The sequence below is a fragment of the Acyrthosiphon pisum genome, chromosome A2 (assembly GCF_005508785.2).
Source record: "Acyrthosiphon pisum isolate AL4f chromosome A2, pea_aphid_22Mar2018_4r6ur, whole genome shotgun sequence".
NCBI classification, from domain to species: Eukaryota; Metazoa; Arthropoda; class Insecta; order Hemiptera; family Aphididae; genus Acyrthosiphon; species Acyrthosiphon pisum.
In genome coordinates this window covers 8,939,859-8,950,634 of record NC_042495.1, presented here as the reverse complement: position 1 = coordinate 8,950,634, position 10,776 = coordinate 8,939,859, and the positions used below count along the sequence as shown (strand labels likewise).

Genomic DNA, 10,776 nt, shown 5'->3' with positions numbered 1-10,776 from the left:
TAATTATCTACAATTTTTTATATCGTTGAAAATGCTAGTGGTAGGGAGTGGCGCATTGCACATTTGCACCTTCTGGATTGGATTCTGATTTCTGAGATTATGACATTAGGTTTTAGGTATTTAGGTGGGATCGTTAGTCGACCGAAATGTTACCTCAGACTTCAGACTCTGTTGCAATAAATGTGTCACACTACTCACACTGTGGGATGTGCCAGATTGCATTAATCTTTAATCTGAGGATGTACATTGTACAATATTGATAAGAAATCATGATATTTTGATAAGATAATAGACAATTTATAATAAAATTGTTGTTAATATTTTCCGTTCATGATTACTGCCGAGACTGTCCAGTGTCGGTCTTCGCTCAATAATCATCTCGGTGCTGAAACAATAAAAAAAATTCTAGGTTTCGTATGGGAGAAATTCTCATTAAAAAGTGAAGGCATAAGCTAGCAACGAAACGTAACAAAACCGCGCGGTGTAAAATCATTTAAATTGTGCTTACACCACACACGTCTTGAGTAATAATAATAATAATACTACTGATAATAATTTGTTTAACTCATAATCCATACTCGACACACAAAAGCACTACAACAATCATGTTTGTATTTAGGTGCTATGTGTACTTTGTACATTCATTGTACGCGTTAACGTGAAAAACGTTAGTGTCTTGTGAAATCGCATTATGCAACAGCAATCGTTTCAATGGGCATAACCAAGTATCAATGGACGAAAGGGTAAGCATCCGTGATAATACAAAACCTCTAAGGAAATATGGCAGTATAAGTAACAACACCTACTTTGTCCGCAATGAGCACTTCATCAAACATGTTGTCACGGAGACGGACACATTGCAGGGGCTTGCACTTAAGTACGGCGTGACGGTAAGTATAATTATTATTTAGAACTTTTTATATTTTATTTAATAATCTTCATTATCACCATATTATAATTGTATGTGCTTACTTGTCCTTTTAGACTGAGCAAATACGAAATGCCAATCGACTGTTTACGAACGACAGTTTGTTCTTGAGGGAACATCTGAACATACCTACTTGCGATATCAATGCCACTGGCACAAGCAACTTCCAAAATGACAAAAGGTCAAAACTACCCAATATATCACCAATTGAAGAGCACAACATTGATGACTGTAATAATTTCTTAAATAAAATAGATAACAAAATTGCTAGTGCAAGAGCTCAAGTTATAGATAGTCAAGACAGAAGTGTGTAAGTTATTTCTCAAAAATTATCTACCTAAATGTATTTACTAATAATTTACAATTTCTATAAATAATTAGAATTTTACTTAGGTACAATAACTGTTGATAATATCACATTCAAATTTATCGATTTTCTATAAAAATATTTGAACCCCCATAACATTTTTTGCCTCAAATCTATTACGAGTCTAACTTTGAATGCCACTTCAGTATTTTATAACCCATTAAGTTACCATTATTAAGATAGGCAAACAAATGTCCTACAACTAAATCAATTTCCTAAATTATACAGGTTGCTTGGATAATTCATTATTAAATTAACAAAGAATAAAAACGAAACATGAATTAATAGAGTACAACAACTTTTATAATAATCCTATTCTTTGATCTTAATTAATGATAAATAATTTAGAATTAAAAAACCTATTATTTATATATGCTTACTTTTTCAAGCTATTGATTCGCTTGACTATTCCAATACCATAATATACATATTCTTAAATGATATTATATATATTATTAAGTTAGATATATTGGTAGAAATGTTCAATATTATTATTTGTTGATTATATAGGTACTGTCCAGAAGAACAAGTATTATTTACACGCCAACGATTAACAAGTCGTAGAATACAGGGTCCTTCAATAAGTACAGATGAAATACCATTAATAGTGACCCAGAATCTAAAGTTAATGAGTTCACGGCAGCGGCTGGAACAAGAAGAAGAAGAAATGTTTACTCTGTGATAAATAGTAAATTAATGTACCTAGCCAATATTATGTTTAATTATAATTATATTATAGTAACTACCTTAAAATAATTTCGATTGAAACGTTGACATATTAATATAATCTAACTGATTTGTAACTTGTTTCTAAAAAGCTATTGCAATTAACTTTCAATCCAAATAAGGTTGTGGTTACTTTATTTTTTATGTTTAAAAGTACATTTATTTTTTGCCTATATTTGCCATGTAACAAATGATGTGTTTGGTTCTGTTTTTATCATGTTGTAAATTAAAATATTATTTTTGATCAATAAATTATGTTTTCTGTTAATTGTTGGTATTTTAAATATATTTTTTTTTTTATTATTATTATTATTGATATTATATACATTTAATTAATTGTAGAATTTCAAAACGCCAGGTGGCATAACTGTAGTCACCTTTGTTCAAAATGTTCAGCATCATATCTCTAATATTTATGTACAATGTACACCTTATACATTTATCATATAATATAAATAAATAATTTATTTAGTTTTCAAACAAAATATTTAATAATCTTTTATATTAATGCTATTATTATAATTTATATTTATTGAACAAATCTATTTGATGTATTTTTTAAAAAAAATTTTTGTTAACATCAAATCATAGTTATTCTCAAATAAATTTCTGTGCTATAAGTAACCAAATTCACTAAAATAGCAATGCTCGTAATATATCATGTTCATCAATGTTCTCTGGAAGTCATTTATTTTATTAATTACAACAATTATTAAGAATTTAATAACTATATAGTTTTATTTTTCACGAATAGAATTATTTATAAATCATCGTTTATTTCACTTGTAAAACTTAAATATTCTCACATACTATAGTAATAAAATACTAATAAAAAATAACTAATTGCATACAACCACATAGTATTAATTTGCTTGAGGTTAAACCTACAATCATTGTATTTAAATTTTAATTGGAAATCTATTGTTGATGTTGTCACAGTTTGTGGTTTTTACTTTTTTTTTTATGAGTAACATTGTTTTAAGCCGATAACAAACAAATGGACATTCAAAAAAATCTAAAATGTCTTATGCTTATAATTAGCTCAAAATATTGAGTCCCACGTTTGGAACAGCAGGAGGGTGTGCTTTGGATCTTTAACACCCCCAAAAATCTCGTTTAAAAATTTATCGAATTACAATAACACAAAATAGTATTATTTATAATATAACATTGTATCACATAAAGTATGATTTTTCTTTTGTTTCTGTTTTTAAAAATAATTTGGACTGTCCTGTCTGGGCCCGGAATTATAGTTTTTGTTTGGTTTTAGTAGTTGTGACTTGAGATTACTTGTTTACATATAGGCAAATAATTGTGTTAGGTTTGTTAAAATGTCTATAGTTGCGCCTATGGACCTGATTGAGGTAGTGTTGGACTTGGATATGACTTAATAAATAGACTTATAGAAAGTCTATGCTTATATTATAGTGGGTAGAGTAGAGCACTAGAGCTATGATTTAAAACCTTGAAGCCGATTTGGTCCGGCCGTTCGGCCCCGATAAATTTATTGTACAATACGCGTCAGGAATGAAAAAAATTGCGCGCGCCGGACGGGTAAGTGGCAACCACGAATTAAGATATTTTAATTCGTGCGGGTAACTACAGTTTATTGGTCAATGGTGGCAACGCGGTCATCACTGTAAATAATTTACGATGTTTCTTAACATTGGCATCACTGCTGGATCACATGGTTCATTATCCCGGTGCGGGATAATGTGGGATAATTTTAAACCGGTTTAATCTATTTTTTTATAGCGAATTTCTATATAATGTATAGAACAAATGTTTCATGGAACAAATGTCTTCAAAAGTGTATTATCAAAATTATTTTGTGGAAGAAATGTACCAACTTAAATCGTGCGTGGTCTTGTTGTGGAAAACGAAACTGAAAGCTGAAAAACCAAAAAATTAAGAAAATAAAATAAAACATTGGTGCAGAACGTTTACAAATAAAATTAGTTAAATTCTTTAATAACGTTGAATTTTGTACAGTTAAAGTTTTTCAATAAACATTGATACTAAAAATAAGTAAGTTATTAATTTCTATTAATTTCTTTATAATTAATTTTATATTCAAATTACTAACAATAGGTACGTACTGATAAGTAATTATTTAAAATGCTACAATGTACAATGTTTGTATCATAATATTTGAGTGAAAGTGAAGACAAAATACAACATGATACAACCATGACACTGTGACAATGATTGCAGTTCATTGTATCATCATTCATCACATAAATTAATAATGACTATTGCCATTAGTTGTGTTTGAGTAGGTACGTATGTATATTTATATTCTAAATACATTACTTAAAATAGTTTTAAAATGAACCTACAATTAAAGCGTTTTTAGGCATAATAATATTTAACAAATTAAAATATATAAAAGCTTAGGAAGTGCTTGTACATTTTAAGCCTGGGATTAAATATTTTACCAAAACAATTTAATATCAAGGTTTTTTAACTCAAATTACAACTTAATATTTAACAATAATATATTAACATGTACCTATAGAAGATAATGGTTATTATTTAATAACATATGGAAGAATATAGACTGTAGTATTATAAGTTGGGAACAGATTTATCATATATATTATTATTTATGATGTAACATCCATTTTCCTCAACGAATACTACACAATATTCAATAATCTGCACAGTAAACGATGTATTATTGCTTTCGCTTTTGATATAGTTCAATCGCTGCGTTAAAATATTTTATTTTGTTAAAAATTACTTTTAAATGAAACAAAAATTCACCATTGGCCAACGTCTCTAATGGATATGCACTCACAAAGACCATGGACAACCTTGTCCAATGGATACACATCTAACAAACACATTTTTGCTAATATAACAACTGAAAATGATTACAGGACATGGAAAATAATCCCTTTTTCAAATGAGTCTTCAGATATTCAATATTAAAATTTAGTAAGCAAACACCTAAAAAATGTTTGTGCTCTCTCTATTGTTTTCTAAATATACCTACTAAAAATACATTTTTTCACAAACCTCATGAACATACTATATCATTTATCACGCCTCTGTAATTTTACGCAGTACTGCTCATGGGCCAACTAGTACTTTATTAATACATATTTTAATTAGAATACATAATTGATAGGTATTTTCACGTCAAAATATTATTTTACGCTTTATATTGATATTAAACAACAAAAACTTGAACCTACTATCTCTGGCCGATAGCTGTATTGATCGTAACTTAACTTTTCTTCAGAATATCATAAGGTGTAAAATTGATTCTTCCTCTCTCCATTCGCTTTAGAGTTTCTGTGCGCTATACATGTAACAATATTCGTTTACTGTATCAGTATGACGTGCTCCTGATTACCCTAATAATGAACCACTCACTTGCTGTATGAGACAGGCCAATCTAGACACCTCCTTTTGCCTACTCTAATTATTAATTATTAACTAACTAAATTATGTTGATTCACCAAGTGGCTAATTGTTTTTCTTTTTTACCTTGTTTCCAAATATTCTGTTTATTTTTGTATATTATTGCTAAATAATAAATATAAATACCGAATACCTTAAAACTATGTCTTAAATGGGCTTTCGCCTTTCAAATTTTAATTAAAATATAATCTAACATTTTATTATTTTATTACAGTTATAAATGTCTGTATCAAAATACTTTAGTCAACGAAACAAACCTGAAACTGATGATTTAGCCGATTGTTTTATAAATTTAGAAAATGATCTTGTATCTCAGTTAAACAATCTGAATTATGGGCCAAACATTGTTTATATTTATAGTCCATTAGAATATGCATTCAATTTACACAAGATATTTTTAAAAAAGTTTTTAAATGCAAACAAAAAAGTATTATTCTTAGGCATGAACCCAGGACCCTGGGGAATGTGTCAAACCGGTGTAAGTACTTAATTTCTTATTTTTAAAATAGTAAATAAATAATTTGTTTATGACTTTTAGATACCATTTGGTGAAGTTAATATTGTGAGAAGTTATTTAAGAGTAGTTGGAGAGGTTTTAACACCCACAAATTATCATCCTCAAAGACCAGTTACTGGTCTTGACTGTCATAGAAGTGAAGTCAGTGGTAAAAGATTATGGGATCTTTTTATTGAACTCAGTGACGGCGATCCATATAGGTTTTTCAAAGATTGCTTTATTCATAATTATTTCCCTTTGGCATTAATGAATGAAAATGCTAAAAATATCACACCAAGCGATTTAAAGGTAATATTTTAAAATTCAGCTTTTATTTTTTTACCTTATGAATCATTGGTAATTGTGTCTTATGAGCTTGCTATTGAGTAACTATAAATTACCATTAATCAAAATTATATGACCTTAAACTTTTTTGCCTATAATAGTTTAACACTAAAGATTTTTTAATCCAGTTTCATTTTTGTAACGGCACTTGAGATAATTTTTATATACAATCAGTAAAATGTATTTACAATAAGAATATAAGTTAATTTTATGAGATCTAATTTGACAAACGTGAGGTAAACCATAGAAGTGTTTAGACTCTAGACCTACATGGGCGGGGAAACAAAACTTAAAATTATAATATATAAATCCTTCCATTCTATACTATTTATTTATCTATTTTACAGAGTGAATACCAAAAAAAGTTACAAGAAATCTGTGACAAATCGTTGAGTGATGTAGTTACTTTACTTCATATTGACACCATTGTTGCGATTGGAAAATATACTGAAAAAAGGTCTAATGAAGTAGTCAAGAATTTTAAACTAAACAATATTAAGGTAAAACTAGAAAATTAGTTTAAACTAATACAGAAATAATTTTAATATAATTTTAGGTTGTACGAATTCCTCATCCCAGTCCCCGCAGTGTTGGCACAGCAGAAAAATGGAAAAATGAGACATTAGTTCTACTCAAATCGAATAATATTCTCCAGTTATTCAAATAAAAATGGATTGGAGTGATCATATGAAGATATCATTATGTTTAGCTAAAGAAGCATTAGAAGTAGGGGAAGTTCCTGTTGGCTGTATTTTTGTTGATAATGACGGTAATATTTTAGCTTCTGGTCGTAACACAGTAAATGAAACAAAAAATGCAACTAGGCATGCTGAAATAAATTGTGTCGATACAATTGTTAAGGCTAGCTTTTTAGAAAAACTATCTAACATAACTGTTATTGTTACTGTGGAACCTTGCATAATGTGTGCTGCATTGTTGATAAGTATTGGTTGTACTAACATTGTTTATGGTTGTGCTAATGACCGTTTCGGAGGCTGTGGTACTGTACTTGCTGTTCCTGGTTTAGAAAATTGTAAAGTCCAAAGTGGATTATTCGGAAACCAGGCAATGGATTTACTTAAGCAGTTTTATAAAGGGCAAAATCCAAATGCTCCAGAAAATAAAGTTAAAAAAAAACCTGTAAATCCATAAAAGACAATTTTATTTTGCATTTATATTTATATAATTTGATATAAGGAGAATAATTTTTAAACAATGTATATATTTTTTTTTTTTGAGATGTACTTTTAATCTATATAAATTTTGTTCTAAGGTATTCAATTTCTAAATTAAATTGTTTTAATGAAATATCTTTGTTTGATGTATATTTCACAGTTTTTGTTTTGTTTAACATAACAAATCCATTTTCATTGAAGTTACCATCTATTTGAGTAACATTTAGCCAAACAAACAAGCCTATTCCTGTTGATTCCAATGTAACATGTATTTGGTTTTTAGTTTCTTGCCAAACTCTGGACACCTGTGAAGCAAAATTAACAAATGCTCATTTTTATAACCTATACATATGAAACTATGGAAACGTAATATTTTAAATTTTTCATATAAATTGTAAACATTATACTGAGAAACACAAGGTTTTTTTTATTTTATATTATATGGTGATAATTGGGCCATCCTTGTTTTAAATAACTAGTAATGAAGTGTAATATTTTGTTTTTGCACACTTCTGTAGAATATAGGTATAATATATATTATGTACAATGTACACAAATATAATAGACTCTTAAGTTTAAATGCATGATTAAGATATTATTAGATTATTAATTTATAGTAAATTTTGTGTGACCATTTAGAATAGAATAAAATAATTAATATTTGCAAAGCTTTTAAAAAACAAAAAATAATGACATTTATTATTTTTTTAAAGTAATGTAAAAATAATTTTTTATTAAGTTCAGAGGAGTACACAGGTGTAAGGTTCTACCCCCCCCCACCCCAACCAAAGAAATTACTTCTTTTACAAAAAAAAAAATATTTACCACCATAATTAATATACAGAGTAGATTAATTGTTATTAGTCATTTTTAATAGTTATAAAATTAAGAATCATAGTTTAAGTTTTGTTTTTGGCTGTCTTAAGAACATTTCTAAGTGTCTGCCATAATCACTGTATCAAATATTCCATGTTTATAACGGCCTGATGAGGTACTAATACTGTTCTCTAATCTATGGTCTATAAGCCACCAGGTTAAAAAATATACTCTATATATTGGCTAAGTTTGAAACTTAAACTCTATAATTTGTTTTAACCAATTATATAAAAATTTGTGTTACGTAAATGGGGATAAAGTCGGGTCAGTGATTAGTCTAACTGAACTAAAATCCTGCCTACGCCACTGATTAAGTTTAGGTATGACTAATTAATAATCTAATTCTGTAGTTTAAAATATTAATTATCAGGGTTTGTGCTGCTGATACTATTTTATATCAAAAATATCCATATATTTAGCCACAGTTAATTTATTTACTATTAATTAGTTAAAACTAAATAATAATATTACTCAAAGAAAAAAAGATTACCGATATATTAGGGGTCTCATAACCAATAATTTTGTTGAATGTGGTGGGGAACAGGTAATTTGATGGAGATGCCTCTGTCATATTTATATTATTATAATATAGCTTTGTATGCAAAAAACAAGATCGAATCTGTTGGTCTTTGCTTTGACCACATTTTTGTGTTATTGCTTTTAACCAATTAAAATAGTTTTCGTTTAAAATTAACTGCGCACTATTATTTTTCTGAAACATAAAAAATGTTTAATTGAAAATTAACTTTACAAATGTTGAAATATAATAATTAAGTACTAAGCACTACAAACCAATAATATAGTATCTGATATATATGTAGAGAGTGGTGTATTACTTTTCCAGCTATATACCTCCACATTAAAAATGACTTCCAAATCCACTAGACTATCGGAAACAACATACATTGTTAAATTATTTGAAATTTCTAATTCTGGAACTATGATAATAGGCGAGAAAAAATCTAATGCACTATAGTGTAACATTTTCCATCGTTGGTCGTAATCTGAATATAAAAATTATATTTCATATTTAACAAATAATTATATACTAGTATAGACTCTATACACCCCTAACCGATGTGCAGCAAAAAAAAAATTCAATGATTTTACACTACATGGTTATATACTTATATATGAAAAATTATTACAATTATTAAAGTTTATAAGGATTTTATCTGTAACTAAGGTACTTACGTGTTATCTCGACTACCCAAGTATTTCCAAAACTACCTGTGAGAACACCCGTGTTATCTCGACCACCCATATATTTCCAAGACTACCTGTTACATTCTATTTAAAAATGTACATTCCCGCGTTGTAATCTGTATCATCGTAATTGACAATTTAATTTTGTTTTCGATGTACAATTTACTATCCACGTATCTTGCCATCAGACCAGGTATTTATGTCGTCAGTCAGTCGACAGCCGTCCTTATTACGTCCGTAAGTTATTATTTACTGTATAGTACATACGCGCTACGACTAGCCAACATGAATTTTTTTAATTTGCCATCTTCAGAAAAGGAAGCTGTGCAATTTGCGTTAGCAGGCGCTAGGGAGTTTGTACTCAATTCCATGTTATTCCAAACAACTGCAGCCCCAACCCCGATATGGCTTTTGGATGCATCCGTGTATATTTTTTCGCATTTTATGTTTTGTATTATGTGGAAATATTCTTGTTTATAGATTGAAGGAGGAGTGTCTTTTTTTTTAATATGGAGAGTTCGGTGTTTGCTACGTTGAGATTTGTCCATTAGGGAGTTAATGGAGGAGAAATAGTTAATAAATCGGAGATGACTAGATTGTTCTCCTGGAGTAGTGTTGTTAAAGTTTTAAATTTTGGATTGAAGTCGAGCGAAGGAAGAGTATTGGATTATATTATATTATATTATATTATATTTTTACCAGATTTTTTTTATTATTATAATTTATAACATATTACCTATGTCCAAGGGCGTCCGCAGGGGGGGGGGGGGCAAGTAGGGGCAGTTACCCCTCCCTTGGCTTTTTTTCTGGGTTGATTATCATATATTATTATTGATGATTTTAATGTTCTAAAAAAACTAAAACATGACCTACCAATTCTAAATAGTACACTAAATTATTTTTATTTTTAATATTAAAAGATAAAAATTATAATTATACGTTTTAAACTTTAAAATGATTGTAAAAAAGTTTAACAGACAGACTTATCATTTAGACTACCTTTTTAATCTAAAAATTAACTATTTTTTTTCTATACCTATAGGTTTAGACTAAAGATCATATATTTATGGTAAAAATCATAAAACATGTGAAAATTTCCAATTTTAAATTTAGAAAAAATTTCAAAATGCTCTAAAAATCTTTAAAATACATAAAATAACCCTTACATTTTAAAATCGTCAAAAAGTTCAATGTATTTTATGTTATAAAACGAGTATCCCGTAGATTT

At 28.4% G+C, this 10,776-nt stretch overlaps 4 protein-coding genes across 6 annotated transcripts in view; 3 read left to right on the top strand and 1 right to left on the bottom strand.

The window, feature by feature from the left end:
- Window positions 1–283: 283 nt before the first annotated feature.
- LOC100161815 (LysM and putative peptidoglycan-binding domain-containing protein-like) lies at window positions 284–2,874 on the top strand. Of its 2 annotated transcripts, NM_001204986.1 has the most exon segments (4): window positions 284–524; window positions 620–890; window positions 985–1,238; window positions 1,806–2,874. In NM_001204986.1, coding segments are annotated over 3 exon segments (585 nt in total). In that variant the 5' UTR covers window positions 284–524; window positions 620–731; the 3' UTR covers window positions 1,978–2,874.
- A 935-nt stretch (window positions 2,875–3,809) lies between these two features.
- On the top strand, window positions 3,810–7,599 carry LOC100164581 (single-strand selective monofunctional uracil DNA glycosylase). Of its 2 annotated transcripts, none has more exons than XM_008186370.3 (6): window positions 3,810–4,049; window positions 4,113–4,300; window positions 5,665–5,928; window positions 5,989–6,255; window positions 6,639–6,748; window positions 6,848–7,599. In XM_008186370.3, the coding sequence occupies exons 3-6, from the start codon at window positions 5,671–5,673 to the stop codon at window positions 6,915–6,917; spliced, it is 705 nt and encodes a 234-aa protein (XP_008184592.1). In that variant the 5' UTR covers window positions 3,810–4,049; window positions 4,113–4,300; window positions 5,665–5,670; the 3' UTR covers window positions 6,918–7,599. The 2 variants fall into 2 exon arrangements, with proteins under 2 accessions (XP_008184592.1, XP_001945680.1); XM_001945645.4 differs by having other exon boundaries at window positions 3,812–4,049; window positions 6,639–6,791.
- Window positions 6,961–7,385, top strand: LOC103309847 (tRNA-specific adenosine deaminase TAD2). Its single transcript, XM_029489019.1, has 2 exons — window positions 6,961–7,324; window positions 7,378–7,385. Exons 1-2 carry the CDS (start codon window positions 6,961–6,963, stop codon window positions 7,383–7,385), a joined length of 372 nt encoding a protein of 123 aa, XP_029344879.1.
- The window catches only part of LOC100160465 (beta-mannosidase), a 32,132-nt gene continuing 28,608 nt past the window's right edge, over window positions 7,253–10,776 (bottom strand). The window contains exons 11-13 of the mRNA XM_001945756.5: window positions 9,135–9,346; window positions 8,833–9,054; window positions 7,253–7,771 (exon numbers count right to left, since the gene is read on the bottom strand). Of these exons, the coding sequence (XP_001945791.2) occupies window positions 7,544–7,771; window positions 8,833–9,054; window positions 9,135–9,346 (662 nt within the window). The 3' untranslated portion in view covers window positions 7,253–7,543. The remainder of the gene's footprint in view (window positions 7,772–8,832; window positions 9,055–9,134; window positions 9,347–10,776) is intronic.

Bases quoted from the DNA above. Each gene is read 5' to 3' on its own strand.
- LOC103309847 (XM_029489019.1), top strand. From the start codon at position 6,961: ATGGATTGGAGTGATCATATGAAGATATCATTATGTTTAGCTAAAGAA.
- LOC100164581 (XM_001945645.4), top strand. From the start codon at position 5,671: ATGTCTGTATCAAAATACTTTAGTCAACGAAACAAACCTGAAACTGAT. The intron at 5,929-5,988 runs GTAAGTACTTAA...TATGACTTTTAG, and splicing joins GGGGAATGTGTCAAACCGGT to ATACCATTTGGTGAAGTTAA. The intron at 6,256-6,638 runs GTAATATTTTAA...TCTATTTTACAG, and splicing joins TCACACCAAGCGATTTAAAG to AGTGAATACCAAAAAAAGTT.
- LOC100161815 (XM_008186366.3), top strand. From the start codon at position 732: ATGGACGAAAGGGTAAGCATCCGTGATAATACAAAACCTCTAAGGAAA. The intron at 891-984 runs GTAAGTATAATT...TTGTCCTTTTAG, and splicing joins CACTTAAGTACGGCGTGACG to ACTGAGCAAATACGAAATGC. The intron at 1,239-1,805 runs GTAAGTTATTTC...TTGATTATATAG, and splicing joins GATAGTCAAGACAGAAGTGT to GTACTGTCCAGAAGAACAAG.